The sequence below is a fragment of the Mercenaria mercenaria genome, chromosome 13 (genome assembly GCF_021730395.1).
Source record: "Mercenaria mercenaria strain notata chromosome 13, MADL_Memer_1, whole genome shotgun sequence".
In the NCBI taxonomy this organism is placed as follows: domain Eukaryota; kingdom Metazoa; phylum Mollusca; class Bivalvia; order Venerida; family Veneridae; genus Mercenaria; species Mercenaria mercenaria.
In genome coordinates, this window is record NC_069373.1 from 59,430,721 (window position 1) to 59,453,163 (window position 22,443).

A 22,443-nucleotide genomic window follows, 5' to 3' on the forward strand; every position below is an offset into this window, starting at 1 on the left:
TACCAGTTACGGGAATGAATAATTTTTACACATTTTATTAATTTAAGTACAAATGACCTTGACCATCACTTGTGCCTTTGCTATAACTTAGGTCATATTTAGTTAATTTTATCCTAAGAAGACTGTGACCACTGGCACTGCAGGTAATCTGAACCTTAGTCTTACAATTTCTTCATTCTTTATCATAAACTGATGGTCACCAGCTAAGTCAATGGCCTCAAGTGGTGTTAAAAAAAGCAGTCCAAACTTCTGTGTCTAACCAGTATGAAAATAAGTTGATTAACAAGAGCTGTTTGATAAACATGTATGCCACCCATGATGGGTTGACTCATTTTCAGTCCCGTAATCACTATGACTTTGAAATTTGACCTACCAACCACAAAAACAATAGGGGTCAACATCATAAGCCAAAACAAGCTTTCTTGCTCAAGTGATTCTCAGGTAACCATGCAGAAATAGTTTTCAATGATCAGGTTCCTGTGAGTTTAGACTTATTGACAACAAAAACAATAGGGGTCATCTACTTCAAAAGCACAATCACACTTTCAAGTCTAAAGATTCTAGGTCCAGTTGTTCTCAAGTAATTGAGCCAAAACTGTTTTGAAGGTTCAGGCCCCTGTTACCTTGACTTTTAGGGGTAATCCACTTCATAAGCCTAATGCTACCAAAGTTGAAGAACTTGGATCAAATGGTTCTCAAGCTGTTGGGAAGAAACCATTTTCAAGTTTCAGGTCAATGACTTTGACCTTTGACCTTACCAACCCCAAAAACTACCATGGTCATCTACTTCATAAGCCAAATCATGCTACCAAGTTTAAAGGTTCTGGATCAAGTGGTTCTCAAGTTATTGGACAGCAACATTTTTAAGGTTCAAGTCCGTGTGACATTGGTCTTTGGCTTACTGATATGGAAAACTATAGGGGTCATTTACTTTATAAGCCCAATCATGCTACCAAGTTTGAAGGTTCTGGGTCAAGTGGTTCTCAAGTCATTGGGCTGAAACCGATTTCAAAGGTTCAGGCCACTGTGACCTTGACCTTTGACCTACTGACCCAAAAAATTAGAGGGGTTATCTACATCAAAGTCCAATCATGCTACGCAGTTTGAAGGTTCTAGGTCAAGTGGTTCTCAAGTTATTGGGCAGAAACCATTTGCTCTACTGACTGACGGACTGACTGGCTGACCAACATACCGACTGACAGGTGCAAAGCAAGCATAACAAAAAACCAAGGCCTTCGTGTTGTTTATCGTCTGATTTACTATGGTTCAGAGTTCAGATGCACAGAAACTGAACCACAAAAGCATACACAAATACATATCTAAGCTGTATCTAACTCTCAAAAAGTTGTACTGTAAGATAGATGAAGTATAATTTACCAAGTTTGGTAATTCTGATATCTAATGCTCTCGTCAACAGGCTGTTACATTCAGCTCTTCCACAATAGCTGGTCTCATGCTTTAACAACTTTCCTGAAATATACAAAAGCAGACCATAAATAAATCATTTTTAATTAGAACACAAGACATTTTATACAAGCTAAATATACAGCTACCTTTGGTATACTTGTAAATATTTTTATTTTCTCCGCAAGTCATGAAATTGTTGCAGTCTGAAGAGGCCAAAATTGAAATATTTTGCTTGCTAGGAATAATAGTCTGTCCATAAAGAGGAGTTATGGCCCCTTCAAAAATCTTATCTGAAATGATTGCTCATAATGCAGAGATTGATCAACAAGACTTGTCTTAAGAAATTGTATCTTTTTTACAAATTGTATCTTTCATCCTTGCCTGAAATCAAATGAATGGCCGCAAACAGATCTGAAGACCTTTTGAAGATAACAACTCTGCTAATTAAGGCAGTGTTAGCCGAAGAGAGGCAGCACTTACCAGACCTTATTTATTTTAAAGTTTTAATTTTTTCACCAAACTGAATGAAATTTAGCAGACATGTCAGGCAGTCAGGCACATTTCCTTCACTCTGTTAAGATAACATGCTGTTTAGACATGCATACAATGTTTTTACCTAGCTCAAAAAGTACTTCAGCAACTTGAATATGATCTTTGTCCAGATGGAATTCCCTTATCTGAAGACATCTTCTAAAAGCATCACTGGCAGCCCCTCTATCATACCTGAAAAAAATTCTACAATGTACTGGAATGTCTGCAGTTAACTATTATTATTATACCAGATTCATATAGCGCCCTTTTCATGATCAATTTCACGTTCAAAGGCGCTTTACATAGTTCAAATGCGGCCACACAGGGCGCATAATTCATCCTCTACCAGTACAGACACAGAGCAATCTGACCAGAGGGACAGAGTGAAACAAAGCCCCCATGACAGGGAGATGAGAAATCAGATACAGGCTTGTCCGGCTAACTTAGCCTAGCTCGTTGCGAATAGACAGCCTGGTTCTTTAACGTGCCCAGTGTATAGCACTGATACACGCAAAGATTGCCTGGGTTCCTGACCAGTACACCTCTAGTTGGGTGGGAAACACTAAAACGCGTTTCTGAAAATTCCCGAGTAGCTGCCGGGGATCGAGCCCCTGACCCCAGGATTTGAAGGCCAGTGTGCAAACCACTGAGCTATCCGTCCACCTTAACTAGAACATCTATAGTGAATTGGAATGTCTAAAATGAACTAGAATGTCTAACAAACAACAATCAAGGTATTCAGGGTTCTAGAGATATCAATGCAAGTGTTTCTCATGATTAACAGTATTGTATATTTACCCCTTGTCATTGTCCTCATCAGCCATCAATATTCCAAGCTTATAAAGGACTTCTGCTACCAAAGTGTGATTTCTACCGTACCATTTTTGTCGCAGTATCAAACTCTTGCGTAGATTTGTTTCTGCCATTAAATAATCATGCTGATGCATTCTGGGAAATAGAAAAGAATATCTTAGATTCTTTATATACCTGGGCATATCTGTATTCAATACTGTGAAATCATTTAACTTCATGGGAATAAAACTTGTTTCCCTACTATGATCCTGTTCGGTTAGAATCTAGCACAAGAGTGGTCAATTTAACAATATTATATTTTCTAAAAAGATTTTTTCTGTGTGGAAAAGGAATGTTGCCCTAGAAATAAATCTAAAACATAGAAAGTTATGAGATTTTATTTTCAAGTATTCAAACAAAAAATAGTTTTAATTAAGAGATCTTTTTTTTTCCAGTTAATGTCATCTCAGTGGTCCTATGTAGAAGAGGAATGTTGTCCTGGAGCAGTACTAGAGAGATAATATTTTGTTATAATGTTACTTCAGTATTCCTCTGTAGAGAGGACCTCTGTCCTAGAATTTCTGTTAGCCTAGAAGTCAGCCTAAATGTAGCCTTTGGAGATAAAATTGTCTGATAATGTTACCTCAATGTTCCTATGTGGAAAAGTGCTGCTGCCCTCGCAGTGAGTTTATGTGTGACCTCAGCAAGGTCAAGGGCTTCTTCAAGGAGGTCATCAGCATCATCTATCATACCTTCCTGCAGACGGAGACAGCCTATCTGCTGTATTACTTTTCCTGAAATGTTTTTTACATGCAGTGTTACCGGACGATGAGAATGACTATACAACATGCAGAAAAAAAACATTCACAAAATTCAAGGGAAGAAATATGAAGAGTTAACACATACCACATGTAAATTTTTTTATATTTTCTTTATGAAGTACCATAGATCAATACTGCAAGCATAATTATATTTAAAAAATATTAAGAGATATTAAATAAAGAGAAAATAAATCCCTTGTGAAAATTACTGATTTAACAGTATACCTTTTAAGCACTGTAGTTCTGTAAACAAGCTTGAAGTTTCTTCTATTTCAAACATGTCCATCACAGTGCGTAGAGCTTTCTTGTACCATTTCTCAGCAAGGTCAAGATGATTCTGATTTAAATATAGCTGACCTAGACACTCCTGAACTTTGGCATGGATCAACTGGTCACCTTCCACAAGGGGATAATTCTGCAAGAATAACAATCAAGTGAGCCACGCCATAAGAAAACCAACATAGTGCGTTTGCGACCAGCATGGATCCAGACCAGCATGCGCATCCACCCATTCTGGTCAGGATCCGTGCTGTTCACTTTCAAAGCATATTGCAATTAGGGAAACTGTTAGCGAACAGTCTGAATCCATGCTGGTCACAATCCCACAATGTTGGTTTTCTCATGATATGGCTCAGTATAAATTTATTGCTGACAAATTATATCTCCAGAAAACCTTCCAGTACTGGATACCTGTATATGCATAGAGATATTTCACTGATATTTTCTATCACTGAACGAAAATAAAAAAAATAGTGAAGGAAGCAGCTTGAGTTGGATGATAACATAAGTATTATGTCATTCTCAATAAACTAAAAAGAACAAGAGCTGTCACTTACGGTGACAAATGCCCCCGCAGCACATTGACCTTTGACCTGGTGACCCCAAAGTCAGTAGGGGTGGTGTACTCAATAAGTACTATCAGCATGTGAAGTTTGAAGGTCCTGAATGAAGTGGTTTGCATGTAAAGTGGCTTCATGCAAAAAGTTAACATTGGCCCCTGTGACCTTGACCTTCAACCTGGTGACCCCAAAGTCAGTAGAGTTGGTGTACTCATAAAGTAATATCAGCATGTAAAGTTTGAAGGTCCTGGGTGAAGTGGTTCGCAAGAAAAGTGCCTTCATGCAAAAAATTAACGTTGGCCCCTGTGACCTTGACCTTTAATCTGGTGACCCCAAAGTCAGTAGGAGTGGTGTACTCAATAAGTACTATCAGCAGATGAAGTTTGAAGGTCCTGGGTGCAGTGGTTCGCGAGTAAAGTGCCTTCATGCAAAAAGTTAACGTTGGCCCCTGTGACCTTGACCTTTTGCACTGGTGACCCCAAAGTCAGTAGGGGTGGTGTACTCAATAAGTACTATCAGCAGGTGAAGTTTGAAGGTCCTTGGTGCAGTGGTTCGCGAGTAAAGTGCCTTCATGCAAAAAGTTAACGTTGTGACTAACGAACGAACGATCGAACTAACGGATGGACAGTTGAAAACTAATATGCCTCCCTTCGGGAGCATAAAAATATATGTAAGTGTTCATTCTTTTAAAATTATGATGCTGTGACATTGTAAAACATAATGCAAGGGTAAAATCCATGCATCAAATGACACTGCAAATCTTTAAAAAAAGGTTTTCAAGTTAAAAAAAAACCTGGTTAAGGTAACTTGACAAGAACAACCAAGATGGCGTCACGAAATTAGGGTTGGTCACATTATTTACCTCTATAGACAATATGCTGCTACAGAGGTCTAAAGATGCATTTTAATCATTTAACACACACATAAACAATTGTAAAAATGCATTTAATTTTTAAAATCATAAAATCAAATGATCTGAAACTCACCATGAAAAGTAGTCAATTTTGTGCGCATTTTGCGGAAAAGTTATGTATCCAAACTGAAAATAATTTATATCATCATATGTTTGAATATGTCCTTCAGATGCTCCACCTATGAACAAAAGAATTTATCCTCTGAGTTTTATGCTATTTGCTCTGGAATTTCATCAGTAAATTATAAATTTCAATATTTTGTTGCAAATAAATTCAGTAACAAGGGGCTATGCAGTTCAAAAAATATGTTTATTGTAAAACTCACCCAATCCTATGGATGGAAAATGAACCAAAACATAGCTGATTTTGGGTATATTACATTATTTTTTATGACCCTTCATGTTCAAATGAAGAAATCCTTATCTAAACTGTCTCTATATTTTTTGGGAGGCAACAGAAAATCAAGAAAATGTACTTTATCAATTACATTAAACATACATTAATTTAGTATGGCCTAAGATCCACGCTTTCCATGAGATTTCCATGCAAGTCAGTAAAGTTTTGACATTGAGGGTTATTCAAACAGTAGCAAACACATTTGAACTAGGACACAGATTGAAAAGACTGTAAATGTTTTATAAAATTTAAATAGAAACAATGTAGAATTACTAAGAAATGAACACATCACTAAAAACTCTTAATATGTGAGGATGTAAAGTCTCAGAAATAAGGACAAAGTAAACTTACATGTACTTTGAATTTTTTAACGGCCCTCATACTGCCAGCAGGTTTCAACATTTTAGGGTGTAAAATATAGAAATTTATAATTTACTGATGAAATTCCAGAGCAAATAGCATAAAACTCAGTGGATAAGTTCTTTTGTTCATAGGTGGAGCACCTGAAGGACACATTCAAACATATGAGGATATAAATTATTTTCAGTTTGGATTCATAACTTTTCCGCAAAATACGCACAAAAATTGACTAGATTTCATGGTGAGTTTCAGAACATTTTATTTTATATTTTTATAAATTAAATGCATTTTTTATCAAGTGTTTATGTGTGTGTTAAATGATTAAAATGCATCTTTAGACCTCTGTAGCAGCATATCGTCTATAAGAGTAAATAATGTGACCGACCCTAATTTCGTGACGCCATCTTGGTTTTCCCTGTCAAGTTACCTTAAAAAGAAAATTTGTTCATTTTATGAAAAAGATCAAATTACTTTATTCTTGAATACCAGATCATATATTTCCACATGTTGCTATGCCAAGCATGAAAATAGTATATCTGTTGAGAAACGATCTCAAAAGTTAACAACATAAATACTATGCTTATTTCATCCATATTGGAGTACATTATCTTCAACTCCTTTTTTCAATGTGAATATCAAATACCAGTAGTCTACCAGTATAGATTTTTAACCAAACGTAGCTTTTAATATCTACAGCCCAAATGTATTTCCTATGCTGAAGATATACAAAGCTTTTGCATTCATATTTCCATGATTTCTACTGCCCCTAAAAACAAATCCTGAAGAGGTCACAATGCTAGACTGGCCACAGTTTTGAACACACTGATAGTAAGCTGCATTTTGATGCAATGCTGGATTTTTTTCTAGTCTAACAAAGACAATTAGTAGTGACATTTTCTCTTGTTTCAGCAATTTATAACTTTAGAAGTAGGAAGCCTGGATCAATTAAAATAATGTGAATGAAAAGAGAAATAAAATTGTTAATAGTGGTTTGTATAGATTCCATTTGGATATGAAATACACGGCTGTGTTTAAACTATATAGAGGTCATTGACCTACATACATTTCAAACAGGACATATTTCATAACCAAATAGGAACTACTTAACACCAGTTCATTTCTTAAAAAGTTCATATAGAATGGGACTATTTCATGTAAAGACTTGACAAAAGTAACTAAGAAGATTTATAAATGTAACAGAATTAAGAGTTTGACTTTAAAATGTATAAAACAAAAACCCATAAAAAGAAATAAATTGTTTAGAATGGGTAGGAGAAAGGTATGCAGAGCAAACAAGCAGAATTTCAAAGCAAAATGCATTGCCTATATTCTACAAAAGTAGTTAATAAAACTGCTTGCAGGGAATCAATATGTAAGATAACAAAAACCTTACCATTCTCAAATAAAAGTTGGTAAGAATTTCTGATTTTTACTGTACCCTGAATATTATTTGAAATTGTGTCAAAAACATATAATTGTGAAGAAGCTTTGCTAAACTTGAAGCAAAAGCTAAAAGTTGGTGACAATTTAGGGGATATCTACAGATAATGATATGCATTCTGTGACAGGTGTACCAATAAATGAAATAAACTTCAATTGCTTTCAAAAAAACAACCCTTTCTCTATAACATTTTCAAAAATCCACAAAATTAACCACATCTTATTTTGTATGCTTTTTGAAATTAAAATGTTATATAAAAAGTTTTTGTCAACAAATTTTGCATTACTATTGAATGAATTTAGTCAATTAGAGTTTATACAGAGAAAATTTACCACATCAGAAATTCAAAAAATCTTCTGTGCTCTTTCAGTTTTAAACCAAGGCATACTGTTGTACATGTATAAAACAAGCAAGCAATTCTATAAGCATGTCCTATTGGGATAAACAAATTTTCATAAACATTTTATTTGTTTTTATTCGCAAATCATTGTTAAAAATTAATGGTACATGTACACTTTTCACAGAAATATTACAGTATCTGTAATGACTCTATATGGAGGTGTTAGTGGATCTACTTTATTAAGCTTATGCAGGTTAGAAATGATGCATAAAAGGAACAACAAATGAAAAATGCACCTCATCTGTGTCATCAGGCTAAAAACAAACAAAATATTATAATTATAACAACAAAATAAATAAAAAAAGTACAATAAATTATTTAACAAAAGCAAACTGAAAATACTATGATTAGGTTGATAAAACAAACTGAAACAGATATCATAACACATTATGTCAAACATAGACAAACACAAAATTATAGTCTATGCACACCAAATTCTCATATACTGACAAACATTAAAGCTACTTGTTCAAAGCAGGTGTGGGGAAGACTTTAATGTCACTCAATAAGTGTAATTAAAAGGCATTTTCTTCTACGAATTTCAAATGGGATTTATTTTCACAAACAAGAGGGCCATGAAGGCCCTGTATTGCTCACCTGACCTATTGACCTAAAGCTCATATAGTTTCATTAAGATATGGTCATAAATGTGGCCTTTAAAGTGTTAACTAACTTTTCCTTTGATCTGACCTGGTGACCAAGTTTTTGACCCCACATGATCCAGATTTGAACTTTACCTAAAGATCATTAAGATTAACATTCTGACTAAGTTTCATTAAGACACAGTCATAAATGTGGCCTCTCAAGTATTAACAAGTTTTTCCTTTCATTTGACCTGGTGACCTAGTTTTTGACCTCCACCTGACCCAGATTTGAACTTCGCCTATAGATCGTCAAGATTAACATTCTGACCAAGTTTCATTAAGATATGATCATAAATGTGGCCTCTAGAGACAAGTAGAGTGTTAACTAGTTTTTCCTTTGATTTGACCTAGTGGCCTAGTTTTTGACCCTACATGACCCAGATTCAAATTGAACTTTGAGATCATCATGATTAACATTCTGACCAAGTTTCATGAAGATACAGTCATAAATGTGGCCTCTACAGTGTTAACAAGCTTTTCCTTTGATTTGACCTGGTGACCTAGTTTTTAACCCAAGATGACCCAATATCAAACTCATTCAAGATTTTATTGAGAGTAACATTCTGACCAAGTTTCGTTAAGATTGGGCCAAAATTGTGACCTCTAGAGTGTTAACAAGCATTTCCTCTGATTTGACCTGGTGACCTAGTTTTTGACCCCAGATGACCCAATATCAATCTTGTCCAAGATTTTATTAAGTGTAACATTCTGACCAAGTTTCATTAAGATTAGACCAAAATTGTGACCTCTAGAGTGTTAACAGTCAAATTGTTGACAACCGACGGACGGACGACTGACGACGACGGACACAGGGCGATCACAAAAGCTCACCTTGAGCACTTCTTGCTCAGGTGAGCTAAAAATACTCAAAGGTAATATGTCTTAGTTTTGATGGTCAGTTCCATGTCACTGACAATATATAGCCACTCATTTCTTTATCAATGAAAATCCTTGTTCTAAAAATCTTTAAGTACCCATTTTCTTACTTGCACAATATATAAAATTTATACTGAACTCGAGAACTCATTATCAACCTTGGTCATAATTTCTACATTTGTTAAAAAAGGTGCCCTTCATACTACTTGTCAATTATTGTTTTTACCTTACTGCTTCTATCAGTCAATTAAGTTCTAGTTATATAATTATGTATTAATTTAAAGTGGACTTCTTTCATTAAACATAAAAGAGTTTTTTTAAAAAAAGACCCTGTTTAAACCTTACAGAGTTATGCAAATGGTGGCATATGTTTGCAAGGATTTTCCTGGATGTAGATATGAAAAGAATATAAAGACTGACACTTTTTAAACTTTCTCACAGTTCATAGATTGACCACAAGCAGATACACTTTATCGTAAGTTTTAGCAGTAAACTTTACAAAGACTTACCATATCATCAAAGAGAAAAGATCTTTCTCACTTCAAAAAAATAATATATTATAGGTGATAATTTAAATCACTGCAAGAGACTTCAACTCTTCGAGTCTATTCGAATATACCTGCATAAGTCTTGAGTTTAAAGCCATCAGAATTGCTTCCCCTGCCTGCCTGTGTCCAAGCTCCAAAATGAATTGACTAACATGCCATGTAAGAGCAGTCACTTCAGCTGGGCTCAAATCAAACTTCTTTTCCTCAGTTTCAATACCTAAATGGACACAAAAATTAGAGGTTTTTATTACCACAATAATAATCTACCTAAAACAACTGATTACAAAAGAAAAGTCCAAGATAGAACAATACCATAAAGGTTTTAACATCAGTATTATAACACACTAATTTCAGTAATGCATACACAGTTCTTTCATAATATCACTGCAAATCAACAGAATTTAGTGAATTAGAAATTCTGCATGACTTTGAAACTGATCATTTTAATTTGCATGCCCTGAATGACTCATTTCCACATGAAAACTAGTTTCGTTACCTTGTGTGAGGAAAACTGAGTCACCACCATTTGTAATGTCCTCTATACTGCCTCTGTCATCCTGGAAAAAAGTAACACAGTGTTCTCTTATATAGCAGGAATGCCATCGTTAGAAAGTAGTGAAATTAACTGTTGGAATGTTTCTGAATTCCAGAAAATCATAGTCTGGAATACACACTTTATAATCTGACCTAAACTTGGACATATCACTGACTTCATCAATTAAGGTAAACTGGTTGTGTCATATCAATCATGAAAACTACCATTCCCCTTTATATATAACACTGGCTTCATATTTAAACAGTCAACTTGCCACTGTCATCATATGACACTGCTTAACACCTTAACAGTGAACTAGCCTTTGACATTTTAGACATTACATCACTAGGTTCATCTGTTTACGATAAACTCACCTTTGAATAAATAATCACTGACTTCATCTACTTTCAATGAACTAACCTCTGATATTATATCACTGGACTCGTATATTTACAGCAGATTTCACCTTTGACCTAACATTTGGCATGATATCACTGACTTCATCCATTGACAGTGAACTAATTTTTGGCAAGATATCTTTGGCTTAATCTATATATAGTGAACTTACCTTTGACATGATATCACTGGCTTCATCTATTACAGACAGTTTGGTTTCAGATGCTGGGGTGGTGAAGATTGATGGAATGTTTGGTGAGGCTGGGGAAAACAGCATGATTGGAGGCTGAACCTCCTCAGATTTTCCAGTAGAGCTGGCCTCTGACAAATCTGACACTGAACCGCTTTCTTCTATACTTTCAACCTAGGATATTGAACACAATTGCATTGTCTCAGTAATTTTTCATTTAAATAATGTGAGAAATACATTCCAGCATATGTAAACTTTCATATCATCTTTTTTCTTTCATATATGTCATATGGCAATTTTTCCAGTTTAATGGTAGAGAAAGACCTCAGTCGTCTTTTGGGCAATATTTCAGGTGCAGGTGGGTACCCGAGTATAGCCACTGACCTGCCATTAGCAAACTGGATGGCTCCCTTGTATAACATAACATGCAGGGTTCAAATTCACAGTGGCAAAGGACTAGTGATTTGTAGTAAATGCCCTTAACCTATCAACTGAAGGCCAACCTCTTTTCTGAATCTTACAGTGTATAAAGACAAATGAAGTATAAATAAAACAGGGAGACTTAAACAAGAGCTGTCAGATGACAGCGCGCTTGACTATTCGAAGAACTGATTGAAGAATGGGCTCAAAATATTACCACAGATATTCAGACAAAAGAAAAAAAAGATTAGACAAACAATGTTCTTGTATTTGTGGATTTCGATAAGTCTTGCACTAAATGGCAGTGTGTGAACCAATTTCAAAGTCCAAAAAGAGCCATAATTCAGTCAAAATAGTTGTCAGAGTTATGTACTCTTGCCTACAGATTGAAATCATGATGATTAACAAGTGTTCAAAGTTTAAAAACAATATGTCAAATAGTTTTGACAAAACATTGACTTGTATGAAAACAGAACAAATTTCCAAGTCCAAAAAGGGCCATAATTCAGTCAAAATAGATGACAGAGTTATGTACTCTTTCCTACAGATAGAGACTATTATACTGAACAAGTGATAAAAGTTTCAAAGCCATATGTCAAACACTTTACACAAAATATTAACTGGTACGAAAAACTTAACCCAGATTTCTAAGTCAAAAGGGGCCATAATTCAGCCAAAATCCTTGATGGAGTTATGTACTCTTGCCTATAACTGGACATGGTGATGGTAAACAGTGTTGAAAGTTTCAAAGCTTTATCTCAAAAGACTTTGTCAAAATATGAACTGGTATGAAAAACTTAACCCAGATTTCTAAGTCAAAAAGGGCCATAATTCAGCCAAAATCCTTGATGGAGTTTTGTACTCTTGCCTATAACTGGACATGGTGATGGTAAACAGTGTTGAAAGTTTCAAAGCTTTATCTCAAAAGACTTTGTCAAAATATGAACTGGTACAAAAAACTTAACCATGATTTCTAAGTCAAAAGGGGCCATAATTCAGCCAAAATCCTTGATGGAGTTATGTGCTCTTGCCTATAACTGGTGATGGTGATGGTAAACAAGTGTTGAAAGTTTCAAAGCTTTATCTCAAAAGACTTTGTCAAAATGTGGACTGGTACAAAAATCTTAACCAAGGTGTGACGCCGACGCTGTGGTGAGTAGGATAGCTCTACTTATTCTTTGAATAGTTTAGTTAAAAAAAGAATAATTAGTTTTAACCATGCAATTATTCCCTGATATGCTTGCACTGATGCACAATATAATTTCAATCTTATTTAAGTTAAACAGACATAATCAGTTCGCAAACATACTACACTTTGCAAAATTGGTTAGTTTGAAAGTTTCCGCCGCAGTCAAAACTTTGATCCATAAATAGATACTATGATATTTTGACACTTCACCACGCCTATCGGGTATCTGATAATGCAACATGTAAAACACTAGAACACTGAATGCTGAAATTAAATAGCCAAACTGTGTGCTCCGGCTCCGAGTCTCTACTGATATTTTCGCTTTTCGCGTTAATGTCATAGTATGTTAAATGGGTCTGCCCTGAATTATAAGGAAGCTTTTGTAATGTTCCTGTAGTGCAATATTTTGTCCATATTGTCTTAACAGTTGACTGGTGAATCCCGGCCATTTTAGCAATGTTTGCACATACACCACGAGAAAAAGGTCATTAGGTCACTGTCACTGCCATGCTGGATCACTTTCCTTATCACTAATTGCTTAAAATCTAGACCTAATTCTCTACACCCTATGCGCTCCATTCTTAAATTTATGTTTAACACAGACAAGTAACTGGAGTTATGTTAGGGTATATCTAGACTCTGTGCACATTACTTTCAGTCCCTTGTCATTGTACTTTGGGCGTTACAGGTAAACTATTTTTAGATTATGTTATCTCAATTGCGACTGCATGGAACTTCCCAAACTTGTACCAATTTTGAAAAGCGTAGTATATACTGTAACAATACAACATTAAGTGCAACTGTTTATATAGTGCAAAGGTATAAAATTTTAATAAAATATGATGGCAATGAAAACAATAATGCCAAAACCCTACCTCTATTTTTTCTGGTTCTGGTTTGAGTACCCCTAATCTAAGCAGCAGCTGATTATACATGTCTACAGCACTGTGACCCTCTTTCTCCAGGTAGTACCAGTACCGCCTCAGATCATAGTGATTAGAGGGGTATCTGTTCTCAGCATCATACAGGCTCTCAAACATTCTGAAATTTATCAAAATATTCTCAACTTTACCAGTAACTTCCATTGAAATAATTATGTTTGATAAAAGTGATGTTGAGTATACATGCTAGTGCAACATATTCTAGTAAATAGTCATGAATGTCATAAATGTTCAGGATAATTTGGAAATAAATGCATCCTAGCAAATAACCGTGAATGTTCAGGATAATCTGGCAATCAAGGCATTTTGGAAATTAACTATGAATGTTCAGAATAATTTGGAAAATCAAGGCATTCTGGCAAATAACCAAGAATGTTCAGGGTAATCTGGCAATCAAGGCATTCTGGCAAATAACTATGAATGTTCAGGATAATCTGGCAATCAAGGCATTCTGGCAAATTATGAACTATGAATGTTCAGGATAATTTGGAAAATCAAGGCATTCTGGCAAATAACCATGAATGTTCAGGATAACCTGGCAATCAAGGCAATCTGGCAAATAACCATGAATGTTCAGGGTAATCTGGCAATCAAGGCATTATGGCAAATAACCATGAATATTGGAGTGAGAGGTGGGTTCACATACACAGTATATGATCTACCATTTCACATGATTTCATTCTCTATTGACAAACAGCTATTCTTAACACTAATAACTTGCAAAGTCAAAGAATACATACTGAGGTTCAGCAAGGATTTCAGCTAACTTTTTCATCTCTCCTGCCATCAACAGTTGCCATGGTAACTCTTCAGCTCGCCTTTGACTGTGATTCTGGCAAACGAAATATTTCACGAGATACTGATTAAACTCTCTCTTCTGTTTCTTCCATTCCTTATCACTGTCAGAGTGAGAAATTATCTCAGCTGTAGATGGTTTCACTATGCCTGAAAAAAAAGTCCTTACCATTAACCTTATGTAACAGACATTTTAGATACTACATACAACTATTGCCTTTTGGTGATGTTGATATGTGGATTTATTGACCTAATAAAAGCGATAACGACCGATAATTCTATTAAACTTGTTTGATTAAGTCAGTATTGAAACTACACATCTTTGATATCCTCTATATACTACTCAAAAGGAAACATTATATTAGGTCCCTATGCGCAACTAAAATTTAAAGACATTTTAAGAAATATACAGGACACACACCCTAGGATATATTAAGAAAATTCTGTAATATTACGACATTCCACTGAAAAATGCACTCACGTAGAAGAACGTATTCCACAATTTCTCTCATATGTTGATGTGAGAAATTTAACATTCCATATGTGCTTTGCGTAATATTGTCTCCCATACATAGCTGAAACATTAACCAATCAAACTGTGTGACCTTCACATTCTCCCGGTAACCCATGGAAACAAGAGTATCTAGTATCTCATTGGCTGTTAGTCCTGACCTTGACACAGCAAGCAGACGTAACACATCTGGCACCCATCCAATAAAATCTGAAAAACAATGTCGTAAACTGTTTGAAATATAATAACCATTCAGTGGCTCTATGTATGTCAAAAACAACCTACTATGAAATTTGCGGTTGCATCCATCCATGAAATATAATTCCAAGGATAAAATAGATTTTTCAATTATTGTTTCTTTAAAACTAGAAATCCATGAATTCTTGCCCCATTGAAGTAGCCATTTTATAAATTTTTGATGTGCACCAAATTAACCTTTAGCCTGCTGGCAGCAAGCGATTTTGCCTTTGCAACTAAAGCAGACTATGATCAGCCTGCACTTCGCTATTCAGTCTGTAAATATTCAGTTAACACCCCATGAAATAATAAATGATACTGCCCAAACTGAATGATAGACCAGTCCATTTTAGAAATTTAGAAGGGCAAAGGTTAAATGACTTTACAGTTTTACTTTCATGAAAAAGAATATTGGTAGTATCAACAATTATGAACATCTAAAGCATTTTATCCCATCTGCACCTGTGACACTCTTAAATTTTTAATTTTTTTTTTGTTGGGTTTAATTTCGCACTGACACAATCATAGGCCATATGGCAACTTTTCAGCTCTGATGGTGGAGGAAAACCCTAGGTGCCCCTCCGTGCATTATTTCATCATAGGTGGGCACCTGGGTAGAACCACCCGTCCGACCTTCCATACGCCAGCTGGCCGGCTTCCTCACATGAGCTACATTCTTAAAGGCAGGGTATAACTATTCCTTTTATATGAGGGCATCAATATGACATTTAACAAGAGTTGTCCGTAAGACAGCCAAGCTCGACTATTCGAAATATTGTCACAGAAGCAGGAAATTATTACCCAAAATGTTAAATATCAAAAGAGTTTTAAGTTCGAAAGGGGACATAATTTGACCAAAATACATATCAGAGTTATGGGACTTGATGTTATCAACCAGTTTTATAACCCCGAAGAAACATGTTAAGTTTCAATTCAATATCTGCACTAGTTTTGGGGATAGTAACTTGCATGTAAAACTTTAACCAGAATTTTTTAAGTCCAAAAGGGGGCATAATTTGCTCAAAATACATGTTAAGAGTTATGGAACTTGACCCAGTGAGGTTGGTAATTGACCTAGAAAAAAATAAATAAGTTTCAAAGCTATATGCCTTTTGGTAATAGCTGTATGTACTTGCACGCAAAACTTTAACCAGGATTTTCTAAGTCCAAAAGGTGCATAATTTGCCCAAAATACATGTCAGAGTTATGGGACTTGGTGCTTTCAACTAGTTTTATAACCCCGAAGAAACATGTTAAGTTTCAATTCAATATCTGTAGTAGTTTTGGAGATTGTTACTTGCATGTAAAACTTTAACCAGGATTTTCTAAGTCCAAAAGGGGGCATAATTTGCCCAAAATATATGTCAGAGTTATGGGACTTGACCCAGTGAGGTAGGTAATTGATCTAGAAAAAGAAAAAATAAGTTTCAAATCTATATGCCTTTTAGTAATAGCTGTATGTACTTGCACGCAAAACTTTAACCAGAATTTTGTAAGTCCAAAAGGGGCATAATTTGGCCAAGATACATGTCAGAGTTATGGGACTTGACCCAGTGAGGTAGGTAATTGATCTAGAAAAAGAAAAAATAAGTTTCAAATCTATATGCCTTTTAGTAATAGCTGTATGTACTTGCACGCAAAACTTTAACCAGAATTTTCCAAGTCCAAACGGGGGCATAATTTTGCCAAAATGAAGGTCAGAGTTATGAGACTTGGTGCTATCAACTAGTTTTATAACCCAGAGGACACATGTGAAGTTTCAATTCAATATCTGCATTAGTTTTGGAGATAGTAACTTGCATGTAAAACTTTAACCAGAATTTTCTAAGTCCAAAAGGGAGCATAATTTGCTCAAAATACATGTTAGAGTTATGGAACTTGACCCAGTGAGGTTGGTAATTGACCTAGAAAAAGAATAAATAAGTTTCAAAGCTATATGCCTTTAAATGATAGCTGTATGTACTTGCATGCAAAAACTTAACCAAGGTGTGACGCCAACGCCGACGCCAGGGTGAGTAGAATAGCTATACTATTCTTCGAATAGTCGAGCTAAAAATATGATAATTAAGAAGTTATATTTGACCTACCAGCAGTGTCGCTTTCTGTTTGTTCAGCAGATAATACCTCATATGTCCAACTGTGGTCCTGAGACCAACGTTTGAAGCACCGCACAAATAAGTCACGTATAGAAGTACACATTTCCCTTATCGTATCTGTATAAACACTCAAGTCCGTATACACACTATATGAGCACATCTCGTTTCCCAGAATTCTCAGAAATAATGGCCTCCCTGACAACTTAGATTCAAATATTGTTTGTAACTGTGTTCGTTTAAGATGGTCAAAATGCATCTGCATGTGATCTTCTAGCATCTCAGCCTTAACTTTTGTTGTGCTTAAGCTTGACAAAGACATGACCTTGGTGTCTGGCCTTTTCGTTAAGTTGCTGTGACTAAGGTCAGAGTTCAAGGTCGTTACTACAATACGACACTGTGGCGGTAATGGCAGTGGTATCCAGGAAAATGTCTTTATCTGAAACATTAAAAGAATTACTATAAAGAATCTGATTTATCAAGATAACTTTCTCAGTTAACTATTACTACTTTTTATCATTATTTTTAGTTGTAAATCAATAATTTTGATAGCAACACACTGTTTGGAGATTATGACCCCTTTCACACAAAAATGAACACTGGCCAATGAAATCAACATTACTTCAAAACACTAAGAGGCTATCATTCCCATTCCAGTTGATGCTCTTCAAACTTAACAAAAAATAAGGCCAAAAATACAAACAAACAAAAAAATCTACCGATTTGCTTGGTGGCACACACACACACACATAACTATTTTCAATTGTAGAACTTACAAGTGTATTTTTTTTCAAAAGTATTTATTAGCGACTTTACTATGTCACATACCCAATGCAACACATAATACTTTATATTTCAATCTTTTATTTATATTATTGAACATGTTCTACTTTGACATGTCACCAGTGTTATTATGACTTACAATCAAGCTTGTTTAAATGGAACATTCAAAACTACCTCTTGCAGGCACTTTACTAGAAAATAGTTTGTTATATTTGAACATTTACAACCTCTTGTGGGCTAAGCCCCATAGAAGCCCCTAGTTCATCTACTCCATCTATCAACAGCACACAAGGTCCAAGTGAAATAGCTGACTGGAAACTTCCACACAGCTCCTTAAAATGTTGCCTGGCAACCTCACCATCAGGATGACCATCATCATCTGAAAATACAATATGCCTGAAATATTGCTTTTTTGCCAAGCTGAATTTCTAGAAGTGTCCTGCTCATATTTTTATATTTTGTAGAAGTGGTCAATGTTAAGGGCTTCTTGATATATAATTATTTACAAAGTATATCCAAGTACAATATGAAAAACAATTTTTTCTAGAGTATATGATTGACAAAACAAGTGAATGAAGTATTGCCATGCAATACAAAGTCCCCTACTGGAAGGCACCTAATTTTCTCTACTGTAGTATAACATAATAAACTGATATCAGATTCTGTCAATGATGTATAAACAATACTGTACTATATATACATTATAATATAACAAAGCACTTGGATTAAAATTTGCATATATAAAAACGTAGTTGTTTTCATTTGGAATTTTTTGGCCGATTATACAAAAAGTTATCATAAAAGTCATTTATAGTAACAACAAAGTGAAATTAATCCTAAAAAAAAAAAAAAATCAATAAAATGTAAGTTCACAAGAAAATCTTTACCAGGTAGAGATAGATCAAAATACACCTAAATATTGGATGTAACATGCATGTTGCATACATGTGATAAGTTCAGAATCCCAAAACTGGAGGCTTCCCATTTTTCAGCTGGAGTTGGGGTCTCAAAACTGAAGGTTTTTTATCGACATAAATTAAGCGCGCGGACACATAACTTAGAGACAAAATCCAGTATTTTTGGCCACACAATAATGTATACACCAGAAGAAACAATCCTCATAACTCTTGATTTGAATTTTGACAGCGTTATGCCACTTTTTAACTTACATTTTTTTGTTAAAGTTTTATAGGAGAGATCGCCATGACGTCACGCATAAATACCTGTTTATCTGGTGGTGGGTAAAACAAATGTTTTTACATCGTTTGTGTATGGGATCTGAATTTTTAATTTTTAATAACTTTTTTGCTCATTTATGGATTTTAAAAATTCAAAAAGTTTTGAAATGCTTACGATTTTCATATTTTCCCATTTAAATACCTTTTTAAAATGAATAACCGTTTTAAATGACATAAGATTTTAATAGCAGCGTAGCGATCCTCCAAACTTTAAGAAAAAACACTGTAAGTTAAGCTTTCATAATTAATCCATTTAATTTCGAAATTATAATCAAAAGTAATCAATAAATTGCTTGTTTCATACACTTTCCATTGATGAAAAAATTATTGATATTATTTGTGTTTTAAGAAAGTTTAAGCCGTTAGAAAAACATCACTGTTTACAAAAAAACATGGAGGCTCCGCGTCTGCCCACACGGTCTTTGTCTTATCAGTTCTAAAAATAGAAAATACAATGGATTTGTTTACAAACACGATCTCTCCTATATAATGTCTAATATATCTGTTACATTCAAAGCTATTGACTGTTATGCCCCTTTTACTAGCAAAGCTTTAATTGCCCCTTTTACTGGCAAAGCTTTAATTCAGAGTTAATCACTGAGAAAAGTCGAGCATGCTGTCTCATGTTCTAACTTTAAACTTTCTTAACAGATTAAATTTGTAGAAACAAAGTCTTAAATTAGGTCTGAAATGGTGGTGAACATGCATTAACATTATTCTACTCGAGGACTGGAAAGAAAACGAAGCTTTAAATTGGTCTGAACACAACTCATTAATTACGTAAATTCCTTACCCCACCCACTTTCGTATAAAAATACTGATGATTTTGGCATGAAAAATAGAGAACAGAAATGCATCAACATGCATTTACCCTTACCAAAATAATGTAGATTGATATTATCAAATAAATGAGTGTGTAATTTCATCCAATTTTCAATTAAATAAGTCCGATTTTAGTAAAAAATTAATTTGGTAAACAGTGGAAGAAAATGGCGTAACTGCATAAGGGGAAATAACACTCCTGTTCTAAAAATAGTAATGGGTTGGTTTTTCCAACAATATTACGGAACAAAACTTTTCTTTGAATAATTAAAATTCATTTCAGTTGGGAATTATTTCTTATGACTGGGAGTTTTTTGATTCAAATTAGTAAAAAAAATGGAGCCTAACTGGCATTGAGAATGGGCCGATATTCGGCCCCGTGAGACAGGTGGAAAAGGCCCTGCTTGTCTAAACCCTTATCAAAACAAACAATTCACCTGTGATAAACAACTCTTTCCTCCAGCTACATGCGTGTCAAACATGTATAATACACAACAGTCGGTGACACTTTGATTTACTGTGTAAACATGTTTGGCACTCCTCGGTAATTATCAACCCATTCGCAATACTGATTTTTTTATATTTTCTTTGAAAAGCGGGAGAAATATGGCTTTGGTCCTGAGACGGGAGGCAAGGTGAAAAAATCGGGATTTTGACCCTCCCGCGCGAGAGATCACATGTATGCATGTTGTACCACAGAAAAGTGGTCTCAATTTTTCCCTACGGCCAGTAATAAAAAAGTTACAATGTAATCTATTTATAATAACAACAAAGGGACGTAATTCTAAAAAAGTGTGCCTCATGGTGGTGAACATTTGTGCCAAGTTATATCAAAATCTCTCAATGCATGAAGAAGAAATGCTCCGGACAAAGTCATTCTTGAATTTGACCTTTGACCTCTAAGTATGACCTTGACCTTAAACCTAGTGACCTGGTTTTTGACAATTTGTCTCATGGTGGTGAAGATTTGTGCCAAGTTACATTAAAATCCCTCCATGTATAAAGAAGAAATGCTCCAGACAAAGTCATTCTTGAATTAGACCTTTGACCTCTAAGTATGACCTTGACCTTAGTACTAGGGCCCGGGCTTTGCACACAACATGTTGTCTTATCCAGGGGAATGTTTGTGTCAACTGATATTTAAATCCTGTTTTGCATGACTAATAGTTTAAGACTCGATAGGAAATTTTCTTGCTTGATCTTAAATTGGACCTTGAATTTTAAGGCTGTTCGGTTAAGCAGACATATCGTCGTCACCTACATTAAGAGATATTAAAGTAATATTGTTTTTCCTTATGGAACTTGACCAATTGCTGAACCAATTATACTAGGGCTTTGAGTAATGACTCGTTATGTCTTGCACGCAAAACTTTACCAGAATTTTCTACCCTAGATGGGCAGATTTGGCCAAAAATAATCCAGATTATGGACCTTGCCCAAGTTAGTAATGATCTAAAAGAAAATAGAGGGTTTCAGATCTTATGCCTAGTAATGCTTGTTAATTGAACTTGCGCCAATAACTTCAAACCATGAATTTTCTAAGTCAAAGGGGATATTGGCAATATGGAGTAGACTTGACTGAGGTAGGTATGATCTAGAAGAAAATATTCATCTATATGCCTTTATACTGATACTTCAGCAATTACCATTTCTAGCAAGGGCAAATTGGCAAGAGTCAGTATGGACTGGCCAGTTTACCGAGAACATGGAGTTCATAATGCATTAGTTTGATAGTACTTGAGTAACTTAACAGATTCTAGTCAAGGATATTGTCAATACTTGGTAGGATGACCTGAGTTGGTATTGACGAAAAATAATAGTTAAGCTAGCTATATCTGTATGTCTGTGCAAAACTACAGGTGACGCGACGAGGCACGCGGCCGAGCAGGTGATATCTAATTTCGATACGAGCTAAAACTTTGCTGGCTCAATTTGCTGCTGAAGGTCGGTTGCGTACATTTCATTGAATTGTGCAATACAATCATCATGAGCGAGTTTGATCGCAGAAAAAAGCCCTAATGACCTTTGACCCCCAATTGTGACCTTGACCTTTGAGCAAGGGCTCCGAAATTTGCGCAAGACACGTTGTCTCATCATGGAGAACATCTGTGCCAAGTAATATTGAAATCCCTTAATGAATGACAGAGTTATGGACCGGACACGAAACAAACCCTGTTCATGCCATGTTAACATTTGACTACTAAGTGTGACCTTGACCTTTGAGCTAGGGGTTTGAAAGTTGTGCAAGACACATCATCTTATTATGACGTATAATTTTGCCAATTGATATTAAAATCCCTTCATGGATGAGAGAGTTATGGTCC

The 22,443-nt window shown here is 35.1% G+C and overlaps 1 protein-coding gene across 2 annotated transcripts in view; it reads right to left on the reverse strand.

Moving 5' to 3' along the window:
- Positions 1–22,443, reverse strand: part of LOC123530292 (uncharacterized) — a 55,160-nt gene that overhangs the window by 25,910 nt on the left and 6,807 nt on the right. Inside the window, exons 7-20 of one of the 2 annotated variants that reach the window (XM_053521968.1) lie at positions 18,287–18,438; positions 17,271–17,715; positions 14,917–15,156; positions 14,381–14,585; positions 13,575–13,740; positions 11,073–11,264; positions 10,466–10,526; positions 10,041–10,186; positions 8,138–8,155; positions 3,777–3,966; positions 3,374–3,524; positions 2,737–2,886; positions 2,024–2,130; positions 1,378–1,470 (exon numbers count right to left, since the gene is read on the reverse strand). In XM_053521968.1, the coding sequence (XP_053377943.1) occupies positions 1,378–1,470; positions 2,024–2,130; positions 2,737–2,886; positions 3,374–3,524; positions 3,777–3,966; positions 8,138–8,155; positions 10,041–10,186; positions 10,466–10,526; positions 11,073–11,264; positions 13,575–13,740; positions 14,381–14,585; positions 14,917–15,156; positions 17,271–17,715; positions 18,287–18,438 (2,316 nt within the window). The remainder of the gene's footprint in view (positions 1–1,377; positions 1,471–2,023; positions 2,131–2,736; positions 2,887–3,373; positions 3,525–3,776; positions 3,967–8,137; positions 8,156–10,040; positions 10,187–10,465; positions 10,527–11,072; positions 11,265–13,574; positions 13,741–14,380; positions 14,586–14,916; positions 15,157–17,270; positions 17,716–18,286; positions 18,439–22,443) is intronic. The other variant, XM_053521969.1, reaches the window with a different exon arrangement.